Genomic DNA, 25,077 nt, shown 5'->3' with positions numbered 1-25,077 from the left:
TGGAATCCATATTTTAAGATACTTCTCACCTTTAGTTTTATGAGAATTTAGGGTATTTTATTTTTAAAAATGAAAACATCAGATTCACGTGGACCTTTTTGTAGCCTGAAAACTCACCGTCTTTTCCCTGAAACTCCTTTGTGGTGTGATTCCCTTTTTTCCCCCGCTATACTTTTTTCCCCACCCGACTGATGAATGGCTTTTGTGTTTGCAGTGGCTTTTAAAAATATCCAGCCGTTTTCTAGTTTGCTGCTGCTGTTGGGGGGGGGGGGTGAATTCTTTGTGTCTTGTTGTAAATTTTCACGGCACGGTGTCTGTCCCTGTGATGGAATTGCCTTTTGGGCCACCAGTCACCCCAAGGCCCTTAAAGAGTACAGTCCCAGCAGGATGTTTTAGGGGCCATCTTGGAGCTGACGCCACCCCCGAGGGTAGGAACCGTCCAAGTCCTCCCTCCGGGGTGACCCTGCCGAGTATATTGCTGTGTGTCTGTGTGTGATGTGCAAACGGGTGTAACTCACTGTGGCATCAACAAAGCTAAACGAACACAGTCTTATCATCTCTTCTTCCTCGTTTGGTTGTTTAAGGTTGGGTGGGCCCAGGGAGCGGGCGGTGATGCTTTTAAACTGAACCAGCTGGCACCCGCTGCCTCCCTCCTTAGAGGGGATGCAGTTCTAAGAGGCTGCCCCTTCCACTCTGCCCCATCTCTGGCAGCCGGAAGAGTCTGGAGCCTCCAGGGAGAAAGCACACTAAATGTGCTGGGGGCGGCAGCCTTTCAGCAGGGGGCATTTTGAATACCCACATCCTTGCCTTGGAGAGACCTAGTTCTGCCTTCCAGCCTTACCCTTGGCCTTAAGCTTATCGGTGTTTTTTATTTCCTGCATCTTTTGCATACCTAAGCCAGAATAATGAAGAAGAAAATATACCTATGATATATAAAAATAGACAGTGTGCAGATCAGAACTAACCTATTAGGTTAAAAACAAAACAAAACAAAACAAAACCTGTGTGCTAACTACTGACCTATCCCAGTTTTTCCCAAGCTTGTCCTGAGAAGCTGTGTAATGTCCTGAACCTTCTGCTTTGATCAGGAGAGAAGGGCCCCTCCTCCAGTGCCAAAGAAGCCGGCGAAGGGCCCCGCGCCGCTGATCCGGGAGCGCTCGCTGGAGAGCTCGCAGCGCCAGGAGGCCCGCAAGCGCCTGATGGCCGCCAAGCGCGCCGCGTCCGTCCGCCAGAACTCGGCCACCGAGAGCGCCGAGAGCATCGAGATCTACATCCCCGAGGCGCAGACCCGGCTCTGAGCGCAGCCGCCGCCGCCGCCGCCGCGCCGCGCCGCCCCGCCCGCGCCCCCGCGCGCGCCCCGCCGCCCCGCCTCCTCCCGAGCGCCCCCCTTTCCGTTCTCGGCTCGCCCGCCCGCCCATCCGCGTAGCAGCGGCCCCTGTAGGTCCCCGCCATCCTCAGTTCTCTCGAGCTAGTCTGTCCCTAGAGTTCAGCAATATCAATCCATAGGGTATTTCAGAAATCCAGTCTCCCAGGGGGACCCTCGGGGCCCTCGCGGTCTTCCACGGGAAAGGAACGAGGGCTCCGACCCCCTCCGTGTCCCCGACACGAGCCGACGGAGCACTTTCTCTCCACCCTCAGAGGTCACACCCTGTCAGCGGAGGCCACGAGTGACACACCGGGAGGGGACGGAGATGGGCTGGGGCTGGGGGACCAGGACGTGTAGTGGGGGGAGGAAGAGGAGCAACATCGCGGGTGCTGGGGGTAGCTGCATCCCTCACAGCTGCACAAACTGCCTCACTGTCCGTCATCAGTCACGGCTTCAAACGTCTCAATCAGCAGAAGATTGTCAATTCGATCTTTCAGGGACATCAATCTATTCCGAAAGGCAATAACACGAATAGGCAAGGCAAAGGAAGCACTGAGAGTTTAAGATACTACATAAGGGATTTTTTTTTTTTTTTTTTGGTCCTAGTACTAAGAAAACTTAGACCTGAAGTGTTTTATCAACTTTTATTGTACTATGTATATTATATTGTTGTTGTGGTGGGGGGTGGGGTGGGGGGCGGGTCTTTAAAGGGGAAAGTGTTGGTTCTATTAATTTGTTCGTGTTCATCCCGGGGGGCCTACCTAATTCCACATACACAAGTACATCTCTGCTTACAAAGTGCTGTAAATGGCAGCCGGGCTGTTTTCTGAGAAGAGTTTGGATTTTCCCATCATCCCTTTGAATGCTACACATCTGTCTCTTTTAACCCCGTAGTTCACATGGCATACGTTTTTCTCCATCAGTCTTCTCTCACTGCTACACAGAGTCCTATCATATACCCCGGAATAAGGATCTTGTCCCGTGTCCAACTGATCAAATAGGCTTTTTGTCCCAACAGACATGTAGTCTCATTCCAAAGAGCTGCCAATCCTCTTGAGGCCCCAGGTAGAGCGAGAAGACATTTGACCTGCCAGTTTCAGCAGCCACGTGGAGGGGGAGGATTCCTAAACATTGAAAGAAACCCAGGCTTTTGGCCAAGAATGTTGATTTAACTTTTCTGTCTTTTTGGATGGGCAGTATGACTTTTGCATCCAGCTAAAGTTACCTTTAAATGCCCTTACTCGAAGCAGTTTAAACATTTGGAGTGAGGTGATCTTAAAGGATCACTGGCATTTTATCCAGCTCCCTAAAGCATTAGAAATTACCATTGAAAAATGACAGGCTTTTAAAAACATACATCAAGTATACTTGCACCAGAGAAGCTTTTAAAAACAAAAAAAAAAAAACAAAAAAAAAACCACTCTCATAGCCAGGTGCTAATTTAATTTAATTTAAGAAATTAAGAGAGGTGATGGGTTCTGGCAACAACTAGGTTCGTGGACATATTCTAAAACCACTAGAGAATTCGCTACCTCTCAGAGCCATTGATGCTTTGAGCTATCTTTACAAACAGGGCACAAACGTTTACTGCTGTGGTTTACTAGAAAAGGGCTACTAACTTATTTAAAAACCAACCAACCAACTTTTAGCTAGGGAGAACAAGGCGCCTCAAGTGCTTTGTAAAATTGGAGCAGAGAATTTGAGCTCACGTATTTGGTGGTTTTAAAAAGAATCCACCTTTTCTTTACTTTGTAGCAGCCAAGGAAGGCCACACAGAGTTGGCAACAAGTAAGGCCGACTGCCACGTTGGGTAGACTATGGTCCCATTCAGTCCTGAAAATGGCTTGGAACTCACAGGTTAACCTGAAGGCGGCAGCATCTATTTGAAGACCCATGTTCCCAACCACAGCTCTGTGCCCTGATTTGGATTAAGAAATAGATTTCTAATACGGTTCAAGATCATCCTACAATATTGTCTTTGGAAACTGGTTTAGCCCAGGATATTTTAAAGAGAGACAAGAGACGGCCTATTTATCTTGTCTATGTGAATGGTATTTGTATATTCATAAGCTATTTTTGGTAAGAATTTTAAATCTTTTAGCTGAATGCCTACAGGCACCATGACCTTTGCCTTCCTTCAAAACACAAATTGTACAAACACTTTATAGAAAGCTAATTATTGATGTTAAGACATGACCCTACATAAAGCTGCTTGTTAACCACCTGCCCCCTTAAACTGACATCCATGAGTATAACCTTTGTTACATTGTTCTTTTTGATGTAATTTGTAGAAATGTTTTTTAAGTTCATAATGGAAAATGTATGTACCCTGAAAATTACTTATTTTGTTTAACTTTGGTATAAAGGTGTTTGGGCATTTTCTTGGGGTGGGGGGATTACAAGAGAAGCTTGTCTCCCACATCAAAAAACATTCAAAGAAATTAAGTTTTATTATATTTTTTGCAGATGTTTCCATACAATTCACATAACCTTTTTGTAAAGAGAGATGAAGAAATGGATTACAGATTTTTAATATTTGAAATGGTAAATAGAACTAATTTATTTGTAATATATTTCTGTTATTTATAGATGTTTCCTTAATGTTTTACTGTGCATTACCACTTTAATTTAAGCCTTATCCTTGTGAATTTACCATTTCTTTTTTAAAACATGTCTAGATGCATATTTTAAATAACTGGAATGTAAATCCAGCATATCTGAATTCCCAAATGTAATTTTTAAAAATTATTTTGGTTTGGAAAAAAAAAGATTCATTTGAAAGCCTTCAGATGGAGGGGTGGGGAACATTTTTATGGCTTTATGAATTGGAATTTCATAGGCTTATTTACCTAGATTGTGTGTGGAAAAAAAATTGTAAATAGATGAATGTTTCCCATAATGTAAAAAGAAGAAATTAATAAAATAATTAATGCACTGCTTTCAGGTCTGTGTGTTTTCACTAGAGTCCTGCTTCTTCCAAAATATAAGTGATTGTCTTTGGGGGCAATTATTAAGCAATTAAGAAGTATGTCATTCTAACTTTCATTGTAACGTATATGGCTAGTCCCTGTGAGCTGGTGGGTAGAACTTGTACCCGATCCAAGGGATTTAAATGCCAACAACTAAAAGTCCTTTTACTGTGATGATCACACACACCTGAAAGTTTCATGTCAGGAGCTGTATGTTTTATGAAAGAAGTTATTAGCTTCTCACACATGTGCAAATCTGTATATATTTCTACCCACTTGGATTTCTTCACAAACATTTCAATTTTGTTTCCTACATGGTCCTCCAGGGCAAGAAAAATCAGAATAATGCTTTATGGTTTTCATTTCACCCTCGCATTAATGAAAAACTGCTCCTCGACGTTCAGTAATCTGCTCAGTGTGACACAATCATTAAGTGACAGATTTGAGTCCAAAATCCAAGACTGCGTTTAGCTTTGTCTGCAGTGAGGTCTTTATCTAATTCTTCGCACATTTAGAATTGGTATTTATTTGCCACTGTTGATTCCCCCTGGTTTTCATCTAGGTCATATCCATAACCCTTACTTGATATAGCAAAATAGACTTACCCAAAAAAAAGGTAAGTTAGAATGTTTTATGAAGTAGACTTGCCGTATCTGAAAACGCCTGCAACTCCGACACCTGCATCCAACAGTACTTTGTCCTACAAAGTTCTTGGGCAAAGCCCAAGTATACGCAACAAATTTGGACATTTTTAAGCAGATAAGCCACTTTTTCTGATTTTTACACATAAGCAAGACCTGTGTCAGTCACTAAAATAAAACAATGTACTTTTGAAAGTGCTTCAAAAGAGCAGCGCTCCAAGTTGCTGAACCCCAGCGAGGTTGCAAAGATCTCATTACTTTGGCTCACGCGCCATCCATTTACCTTAACTGAGCCGTGATTATGCTTCTCGTCTTTTATCAGAGTAATTCTTGTATTTCATTGGGGCTCCTTAAACATTTTAGCCGATCCCAAAACAAGATGAGTCAGTTTTTGCATGCAGAAATTTGAAGCAATTGCCCGCGTAACAGGGTCCACTCCCATACAAAATTGTAATCTTTTTTTTTTAACAGATATTGAACAAAAGGGTTTGAATTTACTTTTGTATCTTTGAAATCCACCCCTTGAAAATATAAAGTGATTTTGGTTTAAATAAATGACATATGAAAATCCCAGTGTCTGAATGCGTTCATTTTCCAATGTCACCTTTACCAAAGGATGCCAAAAATCTACCCTGGGTTTCTTCAATAGGCTGCTGGACTTTTAGCTCCTAAACCAAGATCAGATTGACTCCTTTTGCAAACAGAAACTAGTGGCCTTGTCTGAAAACCCTCTCTGGTCCTAACTCACCTACTAGTGTCAGTGCACAGAATAGGTCTTCAGTTCCTCTGCAAGTCACGTATCTCCCCTGAAGCCGACAGAGGAAATAGTGTGGTGCTTCCTGGCCCGTTTGCTTCCCTCTGGGTCTCCTGCTAGCCCAGGGGGGCATCGTCAGACACTCATAGGAATGGGAAGTCCCACTGCAACAGTCAACAGATTATTTCGTTACGTCTCCCATGTCAATGAGTACAAGCGTGAATTTATAGACCATGGCTGAAAACAAGAAAACACTGTACTGAACACCCACAGTCAAGCTCCGCCACACTGCTGACTGAGCTGGTGCCATCCACCTAGTGTTTCCATGAAGTGGATGAAGGATGCCGTGCTTCCACCTCATGCTTCCAGTCTGCCTTCTAGGAGAAGCAGGTGCCAATGTCCTCTTTCCAGATTACCTGAGAGGTAAACCAGTGTCGTCAGGAGGGAGCATCCATCAAGATCTCAATAAAGAGCTTCTTCCATAGAAAAACTCCCCTTTTCACTTCGGACAGGAGGAAGGGGAAAGCAAACAGAGTAAGTTTCCTCTCCTGTTATGCATTCTTCCCATTAACTCTAGTACAGGAGGCTGTAAACAATTATGGGTTTTGTAGCCTTAAATCCTGGTGCTTTCACTGCTTCTGAAGACCAGTGCTCTACAGGCAGAAAACGTTCCTGCAGAGCCAGCCTTCTGACCTCTCTGCACATAGTGATCAGTTGCTGAACCCTTCCTTCTTCCTAGGGCATCCAAGTCCAATGCCTACCAGCAATTTTTATTATGAAGAATGAGGAGGAACATCTAAGGAGTCAGATAATACTGTGGATGGCTCCATAAAGGAAGCATCTCTGCAGATTAAAACGAAAATATTCTACTCACCGAAGAAGGGAGGGTCTATTTTAGAGGGATTTTGGTCTTAGGGAATAGCCTCTTGCTGTAGAAAATGTGTGCTTCTGTAAGTGACGGTTTCTACAATGCCAGCTTTGTCACAGCATTTCCTTTCTAGAATCAGACCTGGTGCACTTTGCAACCTTAGCAAACCCAGTGTCTGTTTGTAATTCCTACGTGTGCGAAGAGGCAGATTGCAAGGGCAGAGCCTGAATAAAGGTGAGACAGAGGTAAGTCGGACAATTTAGACTCCTTTCCAGGGAACCTCGCTGCCTTTACTGCCTTCCAAGGCAGCAGCCTGGCCCTCGGCAGGAGCAGGACCTGGGAGTTCAGGGTGCGCCTGGTACCGCCAACGGTGAGCTCGACAAACTTGAAAAGGCAGCGCAAGGGCTCCTGAATTGTTTCTCAGGTTAGTCAAGCAAGGTGATGCGTCTGCAATGACCGCAGGGTGATCCTTTCCAAGAAGCTGGGGTCTTTGCTCCCATCTTGCACTGGTGCCCCAAGGAGCCCTTGACTAGACAGTTGTTCAAAATGAAATCTTAAAGAGAGAAAGAAATCTCACATCGAGAGTGAAAAATCGATCCCTGGTTTGGAAAATCGGAACAGTGGAGGGATGTTGGCACAAGACGGCGGGGATTTCCAAACGGGACACGTGCGCGTGCTAAGCACTGCGGAAATAGTGGCGAAGTGAGGAATGATTACTCAGGTGATTCTGAGTAATTCTGGAGGCAAAGAAAGAAAAACACCCTACTAATGGGGATCTAAGATGCTTTGGTATTAAGACGATACACATCTGTCAGTGGCTGACGTCATCATGTTTTTATTCCTAAGGGCACTTTGTTTTAAGACGGGTGGTGAGGAAGCCAAAGACCGGCCATTCCTCTAGCAAAGGCAGCACATGACAGCCGGGTTAAATATTCAACTGAGAGAACATGGGTTAAACATCAAGGAAACACCGACGCCCTGAGACACTTGGTGTACCACCCCAAGACAAGTCATTCTGACGAACTGTGTCGCCTGATGGTCCTTGCGGAAGACAGCAGGTCCTCCACGGCTCCTAGTATCTCAGGGCACCTGCTGGATAAGAGATGCAGGAGAAACTGCTGTCCCCACCCCTGCCACAGGTGGGGTCCCTGTTGGCTTCACCTGGAAGTAGAGGTTTCCCAGCAGGGCTCTTGCGAGTGACTCCAGAAGCACAGGCAGAGAGGGCCCAGCTGGGAGGAGAGAGAGGCAGAGGGAGAAGTCCCCACAAAAACACCCAGGGGCATTTTGATGGTCGCATCCAGATGTGGGGTGGGCGGGAAAGCACGCCCTGTGGTTAGAAGACATTATGAACATTCTTAGCAGTCCCCTGAGAAACTTGGACGGACCCTCTTCTGAGCCGCAAAACTGTGCCATGAGTAGACCTGTCAGCCCAGCATGGACAGGGCCGGTGTGTACATGGCAAAGAGCTTGGGCTATGGCGCCAGAAGCCTGGGTTTGAATCCTTAGCTCTCCCACTTACTAGCTGTGTTTGCCTGGGCAAGTTACTTGGCCTCTCTGTGCCTCCATTTCCCCATCTGTACAATCAGGATGAAAATTATACCTACTTCCTAGGGTTGTTCTACAGATTCAAAGAATGAATGCATGTAAAGCTCTTAACACAGCGTAAAGCCTGGCATGTGGTGAGCACCCAGCAAACGTTCACTGTCATCATTACTACATATTTATGTTTACAGAGAAAGTACCTTGCACCCCAACTCTATCTGATGTGCATTCTGTAACTTAAACCTCACAGTTGCCACACGTGACGGTCACTACAAGTAAATTACAGAGCGATGAGAGTACCTCAAAGGTCACAGGTTAAGTGACAGCTAATATTTGAATTCAGTCTAACTATAGATCCTTTGTTCATATGTGTGAGATCTGTGCAACTTATGTCTTTTTTTTTTCTGGTGAAGAGTGTACACATAAGAAAATTTCAAACAGAACTAGGGGTGTATAATGAAGTAAGTCCACTGCTCCCTGCAGTTCTTTCCTTCAATGTTCAATATCTTTGAAAAGTTTTTTTGTATGTCCTTCCAAAACTTAACTATGCACCTTCAAGAATGTTTTTTTTTCTTTTCCCACAAACTGGGTGCATACTACACACATTCCTTTCCTGTTCGCTTTTTTTTCATTTAGTAACGTACGTTCCATTTCAGAACATTCTGATCCACCCATTCTCTCTAATGGCTCCATAACATTCTGATTCATGGATGAACCATGACATATTATTTAGTCCTTCTATTGATGGACATTTAGGCTGTTTCCACCATTTGCTACGACAAAATCTGTGGTGAAAATCGTTTTACAACGGATCTGTAGTGCATGTAGAAGTGGATCTAAGGGTTGTATTCCTAGGCAAATGGACGTGAACTTTTGGTTTTAAATATTGCTCTCCCAAAAGGCTGCCTCGGTGTCCACTTCAAACATGTAGCAGTTTTACACCTACCTTTGCAAACAGGGAAACAAAGCATTCAGAAGGTAAATTCAGAGGCAGGCTTAAAGCGACAACAACAAAATCAGGCCTCTTCCAACTTGCAGCAAGGAAGGGAAAGAAAGTCTCCAGAAGTCTGGAGGCAGATTTAACGCAGGCTTTTCTATAACTCACAGAACAAAGCTGCCAGAGCTCAAGGAAGGAGGAAGCATACCTCAGCCCCGGGGCATGGACTCCTTCGGGAACTGGGGCCGCGTGCCTACCCCGATGACGGCCCCCTAAGAACCCAGCCGGGTCGGCGGCAGGTCCGGGCTCGGCCCTGGAAGCACCTTGGCGGCAGAAGGTTCATAGCAGGATGCCAACGCCTATGCGTGGTAGTCCTGGGTTTCAATTACTCGTTTTTTAAACTCGTTTCCACTTCTCAAAAGGCTTTAAGATGACCCGCGGAACTCCAACATAAAGCACTGAACAATTTTAAAAATTAAAAAACAGAAAAAAGAAAAAAGAAGAAGAAACTTGCTAGATAAACAAACTCCCACGGTCCTGAGTCGCGAACACCGAAGTCCCTTCTGGGCTTCCTGACAGTTAGGGCTGAGCGCTCAGCGTTTTGTTACAGTTCGTCTTCGGTCCGTGTGGAGAGACCCACACAAACCTTGAAAACCTCCCTTCTACGCTCACACCAATTGTGTAGACATTGCAAACCCAATGTGTGAGGCACAGCTGCCCCGCAGATCACAGCGCTGACAAATGACCAGAGGGTGAAGTATCACGACCGTGTCTTTAAAATCAACCCTCTTTTCATTCAAGTGGTTTGAGCGACTTTGGGTTCTCGGCAAACAAATGGCCCCAGAATGAGACAGAGTTAACTGACATCTGTGTTGAGCTCGACATCCTTTGGAGTCCAATCCAAAACCCGTGTCCTCCCCTTGAGGAAGTAAGCAATATTTCAGTGTTTTGTTTTGCTTTGTTTTTTCCCTCTTTTCTTTTCAAGTAGACCTCCTGACAAGTAAAAAGTCCTCCTTTTCCTGTTCAGACAGGCCCATATCAGAGCGTGTGACTGTCGGGACCTATCTGCTTGCCAGCAGGAACTCCTCGTTTCCCAAGCGCCACCCTTTGTCACGCTAAAGGCTGCAGCCCTTTCAGCCCAGTGGGCTCGGCGGCCGGAAGGCTGTGGCTGTCCCTTCCTCAGTGTGGGGACACACGGAGGACTTCACACAGCAGAGTCCTAAGGCCTGGTTAGTGTTTCAGCCCCATACCGAAAAAGGCTGCCTTAAAGTTGGATTCATTTAGCTCTCCCCAAGACCCCCCACCCCACCCCAAGCAGATTCTGACTTGGTAGTCTGCTCTGAGAGCCATTCTGCACGTCTCACAAACTCACCAGGTGAGTTTAACGCCAGAGTCCACAGGCAGGTCCGGCAGCCTCAACCTGGGGAGCTTTGAGGAATCAGCACAGCAAATCTGTTCCGTGCGAACTGAGGGAGGCAGGGGAGGCCAGGGCGTCTGCGCTCTGGTGCGGCAGAGGCTGAGCACCCCCATCGAGCAGGCATTTTAAGCAGAATGGTTGGGTTGACCCAAGGGCACTGAGGAGCGGCGGAGCAGTGATGGCCAAGGAGTCCACCACCTAAGTACACAGGTAAGGCCAGGATGACAGGTATGTCGTGGGGGTTGTTCCTTACCTTACCTCCTCTGCCCGGGTGAGGACCAGCGAGAGTTAGTGTGCTATGCACGAGGGAAAAATCTACCGTTACCTAAATTATTACTAGGAATTTTATAACCCACTTGGTAATGGAGCACAAATAATTTCTCCATTTGTATCTAAGGGGAGCATGGGGCATAAGGGACTACGGCCGTCCAGCATGAGGTTTCCCATTGAGGTTAAACACCTGTCAGTCCGGCTCTTATTCCGAGAATTAGAACACAGAAGGCAGAAGGTTCAACATCATAATTCATATTTCTATGAAGTGACTAGCTCACATCAGTTTATCTTCCAAAACATTGTAATAAAATGTGAATCAATTACTACGCACCTGAGACCTTCCCACAAAGTCACCGAGCAAAGACAATCGCATCTTATAAGGAATCACTTCAAATGATAGTTTTCCCTTCTGTTTCAGTCCATTTGAGCTGCTATAACAAAAATAACCACAGGTTTTTGCAGCTTAAACATTTCCTTCTCACACTTTTGGATGCTGGGAAGTTGAAAATCAAGGCACCAGTAAATTCAGTGTCTGGTGAGGGTCCTACACAACAAGAAGACAGTGACAATGTGTGCCACAAAAAGATCCTCAAAGCTTCGCTCTGTGAACAGAAGCCTTATTTTAATCGACCGTTACTGCAGTGAATTTCCTGTAAAGGTGAAATTCTCTCTGGATGTTTTATGTAAGAATGAGACTTGAGCTACAAGGACGAAAGCCCAGAGCCTGGACTTTCCAGGACAATTTGGATGTTGTAGATTTTTGTCTCTGGATGTCTCTGATGCATATACAAATCAGAAATAAAGTCCTTTGCAAGACCAAGTGCACCTCACACTTGGTCCAGAAGCATCCTGTTCTCCCCTTCAGCAGATCACTGAGGGGCCCTTCTCCCTCACCCAGAAACCTAGGCAGGCTTTTCTACAGATGATAATTTGCAAATCTAACTGGATTCCAGAGTCATCCACCCGGCTCCCTCCCTGCTTTTAAAAGAGCTCTCAAGCCTGTTGGTCGGGTTTATTAAATATGTAGATAAATATGGAGATTGCATGGCTTTCCCTGGCCTGGAAATTCAACAACTGAGCCATCCGTTCAGTTTCCCCTCCTCCCCAGTCCAGTTGCCTGTCTACGGGAGTTCCAGGTAGCTGTCCAGGATGTCTACCAATGCTCACGTAGGAGCTTAAATTCTGTGCTCTTTTTAGATCTTCGGGTTCCTGCTACGTGGTGCTTATATTCTACATCATGATAACCTGGCCTCAGACTCAGTCCCTCTTTCTATTTCTATACATACACTAAATCCTAAAGTCTTCATAAATTCAGGATGTGGGGTGCAAGGAGACAGAGTGGCTGTCAAAAGCACGCACACAAAAAAGCACGCAGCATGAAATGGTTCCTCAGGCGCAGCAGGTTGCTCAGTGCCTGCTTCAGCCACCCCGCCTCCTCCGAGAGCCTGGGACAGCGTCGTGGCACTGACTTTCCTTCCTCACTCACGCTAAATACTGAAGAGGCTCTCACTGGCCCAAAAACAGACAATATGAGCACCAATAAGAAAATAACTGCAAGGGATGAAAACACATCAAATATGTAAAATCCAGTTCATAACGATACTCTACACTTCATATTCTCCACCCAGCACTAACAGATTTCTGTAATGATAGAAGCGTCTGTCTGAGCTGAGCCTTCCTCCCACAGATTCCCACAGCACCAGCTCCTCTGGCGTCAGGTCTCCTCTCAGTGGGTCCCTTCCCATCCTCCTACTTAAAATCGCGCACTCCCACGCGCACCTGGCCCACAGACACTCCTCCCTCTCCCCTCGTTTTTCTCCACACCTCTGATCACTGACTAACCTACAACCAACAAAATGCACGAATAGAACGTCATCTCATCTCCCAACTAGAAGGTAAACCTGAGGATGGGAAGGATTATTTTTTCCTTGAATGTTTTACGCATTTTGGTATTTCCAGCACCAGCACAATGCCTGGCATCCAGAAGGCATCAACAGATCTTAGCTGAATGGATGAAGGACATTTGAAGTTATCTCTCGCCTGTTCTGTAATAATCGCTCACTAGTCTCATTTCTTCTATGAAAAGTCATTGCAGTTGTTCATGTTTTCCTGGTAGTTTAGATACAGAGGAATTAAATCAAAAGGGCCTGGGGTGACTCATGATGGAGAGAGGACATTTACTGCAGGAGATGAGGAGGCAGTGGGGTCAAATCGCTGATTCAGAATAAGAAACAGTGATGAGACTGTCAGTCTGTGCCCTGAAATTCTCAGAAGGATTGGGCAGTGGCGGGGGTGGGTACGAAACTGCCCACACAGGATGAGATGGGGGCTACCGTACTCTTAGAAAGCTTTTAAAAGAAAGATAACTGAAGCAGGAAGATGTGGAATTAGAGGTTGCACAGAAAGGGGGACACACCCCAAGCACCCAGAACTGATGTATGCAGAATGCACAGGATGATAGAAATGTCACGAGGCAGAAAGCAAACCTGTCCACGTGGCCAAAATGTTAGCAAGTGCTTCATGGAGCAATCTGCCTGAAGTTCACTTCTATTTACATACGAAGACGCTGAGGTGCAGAATTGCCAAGTGTCTTGGGCAAGGTCGCTGCCAAGCCCAGGACTCGGGGCTGAACTGGGTCCCCACCCGCAGTTTTTGCTCCGTCAGGTGCCAAGACTGGCTAGTACACCGCCGTGTGTATGAGCCTACCTCTCCCGTCGACCTGAGGTCTAACTGTCAGGAAGACTGAAGCAGCAGGCGGAGCAGATCAAGTACCAGTGAAGAGCCGTCGGGGAGGTGCTTCAGCCCAGAATTCAAATCCCAGCTGTCAGGTCCCAGCTCCATGGCCTTGAAGAAGCTCGTCCAGTCTCAGATTCCCGTCTGTCAAAGACATAGGACAATACCTATTTTTACCTGCTTCATAGATGCTTGTGAGGATTCAACTGGATGACATTTCATTGAAAACACTTAGCAGAGTCCTGATGTGCAGCAAGCACCCAATAATTGGTACCTTAACATTTTTGCAATCGCAGAAGTTTTGAATTTTTGTTTCTTACACAAAGGCTTGAAATTGTTCTGTTACAACATCTTAGATTATCTATTAAATCTAACAGCTTTTTAACCAGTTGAACGGGTTACTTTGTGTTGTTCATTTTTTCTGCATTAGTCAATGAAGAGTGGATGTCAAAGCACTCATTCTTTTCCCCAGCATTTCTCATTGTAAAATTTCAACCCTGTGGCCAAATCGAAAGTCTTCTACAGTGAACACCCCAACATAGATCCACCCCAGCTCCCACCATCAACATGTTACTGGACTTGCCGTAACACCTACCAGTTCGTTCTCCATCCCTCCCTCCCACCATCCTTCTTTCTTGTTTTGTTGTGCATTTCAAAGTTGTAGGCATTCACCTCTGACTCCTTCAGCGTACCTGTCACTAATTAGTTGAATGTTTGTTTACATTTTTTAATCCCTGAATTTCGATCTAAAAGGTACATTGGGGACCATTTAGTCCAGCTCCCTTCTTGTTTCACAGATGTGGAAACTGACCAGTACATGCATTTTCCGGAAGGGGCATTAGTTTTGAGTGATGCTCCCAAACTTCATAGCCATGTTTTAGGATTTTCTCCATTTCATATTTTTTAAAGTGTCTTTGTTTCTTTTCTTTTCTTATGACTATTTTTTCGGAACTTGTTTTACAACAAAGTTGATGCACCAACTGGCTTAGCCAAGTCCTGTGGTCACCTCTGCACCAGGGGTAGCATCATACAGTTCCCGGAATGGAAAATACATTCTCCATGGGAAAGGAGGGAGGGGGAGATGGCTGTGGAGAGGGGGCGATACGTATGAGCACTGCTGAGCTTCCCCCAGGGCACCGGCCCCTGGGCTATGGGGTCAAGGTGTGCTGAGGGCCAGGCCGGCTCTCCAGCCGCGAGCTGCCACCATCCCCTGCACAAACGTGACCGCTTTCCACGTCTGTGGAGCAGGAGAGGGTAGGGAAGCGTTCCCGCCCCGACCTTGTCCCCCAGCCATGCGATGCTCTCATCCCTGGAAGCCATTTGTTAACCGTTAGCATCCGCAGGCCGTCCTCTCCAGACAGTACTACTTCTGTGAACCACTCTCCTATCTTAAATTTCCATTTTCAGAAAAGGTTATGGAAAAACTAGTCCGGACGCCACCTAACCCACATCTGGGTCTGAATCTAGGCTGCAGTGCGCACCAGCTTTGACGGCAGGAAGGGCTGGAGTGTTCTCCCGGCCTCCCCAGGGGGGTTGGGACCTATCTGCTGGGTCTGACTGGAAAGGACAGGGTTCCCATGGGGGCTCTGGTAGGCGAGCCCCAGCCTCAGCCTGGCTCCTGTCCTGGCGCCTTGGAGGGAGGATGCGCGCCGAGCAGAGCCGCAGGAGCCGGCGCCTGCTCTCAGGGTTACAGCGCGGGGCAGCTGTCGGGGTTTGTCCCGCGCGGGCGCGCAGCGTGGCGGTGGTGAGCACGCAGACGTGGCTGACAGCGACAGCGGGGACAGAAAGGGCGACCCAGGGTTCCGTTTCCTCCCGTCTCTTCACCCGGCCCTTCCGGCAGCAGTGATGGGGCCTGGCTCTCCCTCACCCCTCGGCCTCCATTTCCCAGGCCCTGGTGGCGGGGAGGTGGGGGCGAAGCGCACATACCGGGAGAATTTACTGGTGGGAAGTCAAGTCTGGGCTGGGAAATACTGACGGGCCAGGGCCGTTCGTGGACGGGTCACCTGAGGTCCCAAGGGCTCCAAGCCCAGAAGGGCCCCGTGCTTGGTCTAACACTGCGGGAGCCGTCCGACAACTGTAACAACTGCACCTTGGAACCTGCGCTCTGTCGGCGGGCCCCGGGCCCCGCGCGCTGGGCCGCCCCGGGGATCAGCGAGCCTGAGCGCGCGCCACGCGGCGTGCGAGGCCGGCCACCGGTCATCAGAGGGGCTGACCGCGCCGAGAAGCCCCGCTTTCCATCCGAAACAGAAGGAAAGCAATGACATTCTAAGAAACAGGAACAAGGAACCCGTCAGGTTCTCTCCTGCTGTTCGCTATTTCCCGCTATTAGCCAACTGCTTATGCTGACGAGGATGACAGAAGGAAAGGGACAGAAAGGCGGCCCACGGTCCCGCCTCCTTCCAGGCCCTCCCTCCCTACTCGGTGAGCTAAAGGCAGAGCACGTAGGTAGGATGTGGGCACGCTAAGAAGTGAAAAAAAGCAAGGAAACATTTTACTTTCATGCAGTGTTTCCACTGCTCTAGGAAGAACAAAACACGCGTGCGTGCACAAGCCATGGGGTAGAAAGTGTGTGATTTGCGTGGTTTTGTACATGTTCCACGCTGTGATGTTTAAAACTGGCACTGCACAGTACAAAGATGGATGCTAAAAATTCATGCTATTCATTTTAAATTGTAGTTTTCCTTTAAACAGTAAATAAGTAGAAAACACCATGACATTCAACAGAAGGGAAAAGGCTTCCCGTTTTAGTGTCTTTCGCAGTGATTTTCCCCCTGGTTTGTGAAGCACCCCCTCCAACCCCCGCCGTGTTACTTGGCATGAGGCTCTGAAAATGTCAGAGGCAGCCCTGACTTCGAATTGCAGAGCCTAGACACCCAAGTTTGAAAGCCTCTCTCCAGGAGTTACAGTGACAACAAGGCTGCCCAGGGCTCTCCCCAGCCTGCCCTTCTCCCCTTTTGCCAGCAGAGTCCTGAGCACAAAGATTCTCTGAGCACAAGTTATCTGCTTTGCATAGCCTTTCTCCCTCAAAGAAGACTTCAGCTATTCTTCAGGCGGCGGCGTCAGTGTTAGGCATACAGTTGCCCAGCTATTCAGAAGGGCAGTTTTAAAAGCACTATGTCCTGACTTCAGAGGCTCCACATTCTTATTCTTTGGAAGTTTCTTTCCTAATTGCTTTCTAAACGTCCCTCTGACGTCTAAATCTACAATTAGTCAATTTCCTAATCAACTTCTGATCACCGACAGGTTTTCCTGGAGGGGTTTGTCCTCAACAAGTCCCTGAGGCCCTTGAGGGGCTCCCCTGTTTTGTCTCCAAAGAACATCACACTTGGCTCTGGCAGGACTGGCTGGCACCCCCTCCTGCCTCCGTCTCCTCCTGGAGCCCACTCATCCGTCTTCCCCCTTCCCCTCCCTGACCCTGCAACCTCTTCTCAACTCTCATTACTTCTACTTGAAACAGAACACTTGCACCCTCCAGTTGAATATTTTAACACAGACTACTCTTCCCTGAGCTGAAGCATCATTCCTAAAGTTTATAATCATTCTTTGGAAAGTTTTGCCCAAAGAAAGGGGTCATTTCATCACTTTGAGACTGCTATATTAAACTTTTGACTTGCATTCTGTCACTCAGTAAACTTTTAACTTGGGCTTATGACAATCAGTATTTTAGGAGACTTTCAAACAACCTACACCACTATCAGACCTATAGGTATGAGTATTTATGTCCTTAGAAAGTTAGAGCTTTTAGAGGCAGAACAGATCATCTACCCCAACCCTCCAGCTTTACAGGGGAGAACACCAGCTTGGAGAAGCTAGTGTGATGCTGGCCTGGGTATCACTCTCAGTTCTTCCCAAATTAAGCTCAAAGCTTACCCTCTCGCATCAGGCCCCAGCTTCGGTTGTACAGTTGCTACCCAGCCAGGTTTATTTTGCCCCACACCCAGCCAGCCAAACGCCTAGATGCCAAAATCCACAGCAGAGAGAGGGTTTATGCACAAAGCAATCAAACACAAAGAAAGAAAGAGAAACAGGCCCCCCTCCCAGAAGGCAGGGGATGGGGTATTTATGGGATGAGCTGGAGGCCCAGGCGAGGGGAGCGAGGCGAGTGCCGGAAAGGCGATTGGAAACAGGTGTGTCACGGTCCTTCTGCGCAGGCGCAGCTCTGCCACGGGCCTCTGCACTTGCAAAATGGATCTGAGGGTGGAGTTTTTGGCCCTCTGACGTCAAAAGGTCACTGGAGCACATGCCCACTTGGAGGATCGGTGGTCCTATCCAGTCATAACTGGTTCAGCTCCAACTAGGCACAGCTGACTCCAGGTTCCTGGAAAACAACTCGGGCATGCGTCTCATTGTTTGGGCTACACAGGCCTCAGGGGACATGCAAGGTTTTTGCAGCAACAATCAAAGCAAACTTGACTAGTGAAAGCAGGTTGCAGGTGAAACAGACTAAATGACCCCCACCGTCACCCCTCAGGGTCCTTGGGGGACTTGGGGGCATTGGTTTCAGGACCCTGTGGATGCTCGAGTCCCTTATGGAAAATGGCCATAGTACCCTGAGTAGAGAGCGCCCTCCTCATGCGGGGTTCGCATCTGGGGATTCGGGGGCTCGACTGTGTCTCAAAATCACAGAAGGCAGGAAGCTTCTGGGTTCAGGAATGCATCCACGTGCGGGAGGGAGGAACACCCCAGTTCCACGGAGACAGACACTGCTGTCCCGGGGACCCTCCCAGACCTCGCCCAGCATACTTCTTCATCTGGCTATTTATTTGTATCCTTTATAATCTCCTTTATAATAAACTGGTAAAAGAATACAAAAGGATAAAGAAAGAAAAGAGGAGAATAAAGCATGACAGAAGAGGAAAGCTGAAGGAGAAGAATTTTCCTTGCGTAGCTGAGGAAGGAAGCAGAAGCAAAATATCCAAGAACAGACCAAAGAGATTCTAGCCAACCAGGTATTGTTTCTGGTAAAAGACGAGATATGCGATAAATATTCTCTGGAGTACAAGACAGATGAGGACACTGAGGCTTGGAGAAGTACCTTGAAGATGTTAAGAGACAAATCCAGTTTTCTCTTCCCATCTAAATGACCCCTAAAAGTCCTTCTACCTCCAAGAAGAAATGAAAATATTTCCACAGTCATAATAAAGTTAGCATCTTTCAGAAGAACTAGGGGAAAAAACATATCACAAAAGGCAAAATGAGATCTCTTCAGAGTATTCCTCTTAAGGGAGCCCAGAGGGCGGAGGAGAAAGCACATCAGAGGCCCCGGAGTAACTACGAACCACTGTTACTTTGCACTTTGCAGGAATGATGCCAGTGGTAAAAATTCAAACAGCTAATTTGAGATGATGATTACCTAGTCTTCAGCTTAATGGCCACCACCCTCTCCCACCCACAACCCGTTTCTGAAGCCTTCACTTCCCTTTTTGTGTGTAACACGCTCAGAGGGAAGGCAGCCGAGGCAGCCTTCAGGACAGGGAAGGGCACTGAACAGCCGCTGTCCTGAAGGCAGGCTGCAGCGAGGGAAGGACAGACAGGGCCAGGGCCCGGCAGGGCAAGATCAAAGGCTGAACCTGGATTAGGGACATTCACCTGCTGGGTGGCCATGCCAGGCAGGACTCTGCACCTGGCCAGGTGACGGTGGGTGTGTGCAGGCAGGTTCATTCCAAGGTGCAGCAATTTGCAGCTCCGTCTGCTTTGCTCTAAAACTTGTAAAGTGTTTCCACTTTGTCACTTTATTTAATCCTCTCAACAACCTTGAGACTTAGGGTTTACCTTTACCAAACTTAGAGACGAAAAAGCCAGGCATAGAGATATCAAATAACTTGCTTGAGGCTCCATAAATTCAAATCACTTTTATCTGTGCCCCTAGTTCTACAATACTTCCTGATGCAATGTTATAAAATAAAGCATTTTTTAAAAAATCTGGACACAGATGCCTAATATCCTGGAGGCCAAAACTGTATGGGCCTTCAAAGGGAAACAAAGCGCAAGGACTAGTACTGACTTGTAACTGAGTGTAGAGAGGATGAGACGCCAATAAAAAAATTGTTTTAATTAAAAATTCTTTAAAAGACTGGCTGTTATGTAATGTATCATCCTTCAATATAAGTGTGCCTTGGTAAGGAACATTGCCACGTCTGTAACTCAGAATTCCCAGTCCATTGCTGGATTCCCAGTTAACCTCATTCATACCTATTATCGGAGTGATGAACAGAATGTAGTGCACTTGGTAGCTGCTTTGCATGCCAAGAGTTCCCCCAAACTGAACTGTTTCTCCCGGTTACCTTCAGCATCAGGCCAGAGACATTAATTTACATACTCGTGTACATGTCCTCCCAAACGCGCCTTAACAGCCCTGACCTTCCATTCACAGAGATCTGAGTTACGAAGAGGGACACCCCGACCTGTCCCTGTGAGTTTGTGACACCAGGTATTATCATGGAACACGCCCTTCAATGGAAGAAAACACGCAGCTGTGAGAACCCAGAGGACAGCCGTAGAATCAGGAAGGCTAAGATTAGAGTCTGCTTTCCAGTTCTTTTGATGTTCCCCGAGCCAAGCCGGTGAGGCTCTGATTGCTGATCAAAGGTACCTCTGCAGGTTCCAATTTACAGGGTGTTGGCGAATCAGGGCAGCACCTGCCTGCCAGCAGCAGCAAATCTCACCAAGTCAAGTTAATCTTTGAGTCAAGCTCGGAGGTGGCAGTCCTTTTAGAAAACGTACACAGGCCAAGTTTATTCTTGCTGTATCTTAGGTCTCTGAAGGGAAAACCATGCTCTGCTTTATTTTCTTCCCATGGAGGTATTCATTTATTTTAAAGCTGATCTTTGACCCACGGTGTATACCATTAAAACCTCTGGCTCTAATCAACATGCCTGCCTCATTTCACAAAAGGTGGACGTTTTGGGGGCTGGAGGAGAGGAATGGGGAGGCATCGCATAAATCCTCGCTTGTCTTTTAAAACTTCAAGTGTTATTCGCTGAAGCTATACCTTCATCCCAGAGCAGTCCTTCATCTCTATTTGGGGAAATAGAGCTTAAAAGACATATTTCAACAAAATTTTATACAGAGGAAATTGAAAGGAGCAACAAGGAGTAACTGTAGCCACTAGAATAAGTCTAAAGATGCTCACAGTCAAAATGAAAAACAGAAACTTCCTGAAAAAAGGTAGCAGCCCAAGGTCGCAGGTTCGGAAAGCAGATACTTAGAAAGGGGAGTGAAACGCACTGAGGAACAGATTAGGTGTTAAGACACAGAGAAGATACACCACAGAGTTCTTGGCATTGGAGAGCTCATTATTTCAGGACCTGGCTGGTCATACGATTTAGGAAATCAGGAGGTTGTGTCAAATTGTGCCAGTCTCCCTGAGAAGCAGATGTGGCTGAAGAGAAAAGCAGGGGGAGGAACTGATGGCAGAAAATTAAGTGGAGGTACTTGAAAGATAAAACGTGTGCGTGATCATCTGCCAGAGCAACCATCAAATCTTTACCGAACAGTCTGATAAAAATGGGACGGTTCCAAGTTGCTTCATTTCAGGCATAGTGTGTGCAAAGTGTGAACTTGCCAAATCACGCAGGGAATGTGGGCTCTGTCCCGACCGGTGACACACACAGGCTGAACTCGGAGGAGCCCAGTTTCCTCAGCCACACAATGGGAATAACGTCTCTCACCAGGGTGGTGGGGACAGGGTGAGACACGCACCCACAGTGTCCAATGACTGTTGTAGTCATGATATAACAAACAACAGTGTTCAATAATTATCTTGTTTCTTTTCCAGATAATGCTAACAATTTACAGACGCTACCAGAAACGTTACAGTTGGAAGACCTGTTGATGAGAGAATCTAAAATAAGTGATGTTCCAGGTTGTGGAGATTTACTACACAAGTGTGCTGGGGGGAAAGAAAAGTTAACTCATGTAAATGTGCACATCGGCTTTTCACAGACTCATCTGAAGAAATGAAATTTCAAAATGAAAATCACTGGAAAGAACTTTCAAGCAACAAAACATTAGTGATCAGATTAGGTAACAAGTCAAAAGGTAACAAAATCTTACTTAATTGGTTATGTTAAAAGTTAGATGATTATTTCAATCTATTTATAGTCTCTAAAAGCCCTATTCTAATATTAAAACTTATATGAAAAATACATGCCTTTAGAGTATTAAGTATATATATAATTTGAAACAAGATAGAACAGCTGAATTTGTCCTAAGATCATACATTTAAGTGATCCAATCAAATGCGAACATGTTCAAGTTTCAGTAACTTTATTTATAAAGACAAGTTTGGAATATTAAAAAACAAAAAAATGAAGCTAGCAAACTTCCTAGGATAATAACTTATCTTCTAGAAAAACCTCTCTGTGGTTTCATTTTCCTTATCTGTGTGCTATTGGTTAAATGTCTGTTCTCGTCAAGTCTGAGTAAATTCCCAGTACGGGGTTTCATTCCATTTGTAAGTCACTGACTCAGTGCTTCGAAGGTTGTACATTCTATTGGTGTCTAGAAAACATTTCATTCAAAACCTGCTTCCTTGACTTTTGGTGAAACCCCTGTGGTCCCTGCTGCTGTCTTCATCACTTCATCACGTTCGCCTTATCGTCAGCTGTCCTATTGTGACTGTCAACCTTAGGTTACTGCTCTTCCTTCAGCCACAAGGTTGAATATTTTCTGTTTTCAGTCTTTGCATCATAAATAAAACTCATCTCAGATGGCAGTCTGTTTTTAGTTTGAGATCAAAACCTGACACATTCTCCCCTTAATGAGACCTTTAAAATTTGATCTCTGACACTGCTTTTCACTCTCTGGTCAGTTTCCAGAGGTAAACTTTTTTCTTCTTTTTTTTTTTTTTGGCTTGATACAAATGCATGTTTGCCTTCCTGCAGTGTTAGGTCGTTTGTGAGTGGCTTGGTTTTTACCCGTTGTACGAGCCCTTCGTCTACTACAGTATGAGCCCGGTGCCAAATTACACTCTCATGGGCGAAGTTGCACTGGGTGATAATTCTATGACAAATTGCACTTCTTTTACAAAAATTGTTGAATGCCTCCAAAAAAGGCTACAAAACAAACTTTTTAAGGTCTGGAAAGAGAATGAATTGTCAACTCCTGATGTTCTACTTACAAGAGAAACAATGGTTAATTTAAAGAATAATTTAGAGCAGTGGTTCCCAAATTTGTGTGTTAGAATCACCAAGGGATCTTTAGAAAAATTCCTAAACCCAAGCCACAGTTGTTGTTTGTAATGCTTTCCAGGTGATTCCAATGTACAGATATGTCTGAGAACTCCTGGTTGAGAGTTTAGAAGTAACTAGAGGGCTGGTCATCCATGCCTAAAAGAAGGGAACTTCAAGGGGGTGAGATGTGCAAGTTTGTGCCTTGATGCCTGGGAGCACTTCTCATCCTTCGGAAGGCTAAGGGTGGCAGAGAGCTACAGGCTCAGTGGCTTGAGATGTCAAGGACAGAGTTGGGGCTGGCAGAGCAGATGGAAAGTTAGGAGAGGAATCCTGGAAAGGAAGGAGCTGCACAAGGAACAAACCTCAAACTCAGAATTGAAACTCTGTCCAAATCCTTGGTCAGCTTGCGCAGGGAGATCCCAGGGCGTCCACAGAAAGGCAGCGGTGGGAAGAACTGACTAGAGATCTGAGCTCCTCTCTGCTTCAGCGGAGACAGGAACTGAGGCCAATCCGGCCGAATGAACTGGCTGCCAGAACAAAAATGAACATTCTCCAGAGGAATGTAGCAGAATCCAGGATCCTTATTAATGTGTCATCCATGATGTCCAACATATAGTAAAAAAATCACCAGACAAGCAAAATAGTGGCAATATGTGACGCCTGTTGCAGCAAAATGCAGTCAGATACTTTAAGGAAGCTATTATAAATAGCTTAGAAGGAAACATACTCATAATTATTAAACTGAAGGGGAATCTCAGCAGAGAAATAGCAATGATATAAAAAGAACCAATTGGGAATTCTGCATATGAAAAATATTCTAACTGATATCAAAATTCACCAGATGGCCTCAAGGGCACCTTAGAAACAGCAAGAGTTAGGGAATTAAAAATTAAGACAAATTATCCAATCTGAAGGAAAGGAACAAGATGAAAGAAAAACAGGGCCTCAGAGACACGCAGGACAATCTCAGGTAACGTACTATAAATCTACTGGAGTTCTGGGAGAGGAGAAAACAGAAAAAAAATTTTTTTGAAGAAATAATGGCCAAAATTCCCCAAACTTGGTATAAAACAAAACAAAACATAAACCCACAGATCCAAGCTCAACAAACCCCGGGCAGGATAAATACAAGTCTACCTCGGCACATCGTAGCCAGACTGCTGAAATACAGAGACGAAAGAGCCAGAGAAAGCCACTGCACGTAGGAAAACAGTGACGCAAGTGACCGCTGGTGTCTCATCAGGAACAGTGGAAGCCAGGCAATAAATGAACGCCTTTCAAGTGATAGGAAAAACCCAGAATTCTATTTTTAGTGAAACTATCCTTCAGAGATGAAAGTAAAATAAGTCATTTTCAATGACCCAGAATAGAGTAGTCCCCAGCAGGCCTGCACAGTGCTCAAGAAAATTCAAGCTGAAATGACTTGCCTCTTGGATGCACAGGGAAAGAAGAGCATCAGAAATGGTAAATGTCTAGCAAATGTAAAAGACTGTCTGCAGGCGCATCTTGTTTTATTGCACTTTGTTTTATGCAAATGTGTTTTTTACAAATTGAAGGTTTGTGGCCGCCCTGTGTCACAGCACGTGCTCACTTCGTGTCTCCGTGTCACATCCTCACAGTATTTCAGTCTGTTTTATTTTTATTTGTTACAGTGATCTGTAATCAGTGATCTTTGATGTTATTAAGTATTGCAAAAAGATTATGACTTGCTGAAGGCTCAGATGATGGGTAGCATTTTTTTTTGCAAATAAAGTATTTTTAAATTAAGGTATGTACAGGTTTTTGTACACTTAATATACACAGTATGATGTAAACATAATTTTTATATGCACTGTGAAACCAAAAAACTTGTGACTCACTTTATTGCGATGTTCACTCCATTGTGGTGGTCTGGAACCAAATCCACAGTATCTCCAAGGTATGCCTGTTTACATTTTCTTTTCTCTTGATTAAAAAAAAGACACATTCCTGTTTAAAACAAAAATTTTAACATTGTACTGCTGGATTTATCAGGTATATAGCTGTTATATACGAAAAACAAAAAAAGGAGAGTAAATGGAACTATACTATACTGTTGCAAGGTTCTGTATTTTGTATGAGGCTATATTTTAATCCCCTAGAACAACCATTAAAAACAATAGTTTATAAGCCAATAGAAAAAAGTTTTTTAAATATTTAAAAAAGTCTACTTACCAGAAAGAAGGCAGGAAAAGAGGAACCGAGGGAGGAAAAATCCCAAACGGTAAACTGAATCCAAACATATCAATAGTTACATTAAATGAAAGTCACACACCAAGTAAAAGGCAGAGATTGTTAGGCCAGATAAAAATTTAAGACCCAACTACATGCTGTCTTAAAGAGATGAACTTTAAACACCAATTAAGTTAAAAATAAACAAACGAAA

At 45.5% G+C, this 25,077-nt stretch overlaps 1 protein-coding gene across 11 annotated transcripts in view; it reads left to right on the top strand.

Annotated features, from left to right (window-relative positions):
- The window catches only part of DLGAP1 (DLG associated protein 1), a 342,691-nt gene extending 341,393 nt beyond the window's left edge, over window positions 1–1,298 (top strand). For all 11 annotated transcript variants that reach the window (XM_064481562.1, XM_064481561.1, XM_010976379.3 and 8 more), the window contains one exon: window positions 1,089–1,298. In XM_064481562.1, coding sequence (XP_064337632.1) covers window positions 1,089–1,298 — 210 coding nt within the window. The remainder of the gene's footprint in view (window positions 1–1,088) is intronic.
- The last annotated feature ends 23,779 nt before the right edge of the window (window positions 1,299–25,077 follow it).

The sequence above is a fragment of the Camelus dromedarius genome, chromosome 32 (genome assembly GCF_036321535.1).
Source record: "Camelus dromedarius isolate mCamDro1 chromosome 32, mCamDro1.pat, whole genome shotgun sequence".
In the NCBI taxonomy this organism is placed as follows: domain Eukaryota; kingdom Metazoa; phylum Chordata; class Mammalia; order Artiodactyla; family Camelidae; genus Camelus; species Camelus dromedarius.
This window is presented reverse-complemented; position numbering and strand designations above follow the sequence as displayed.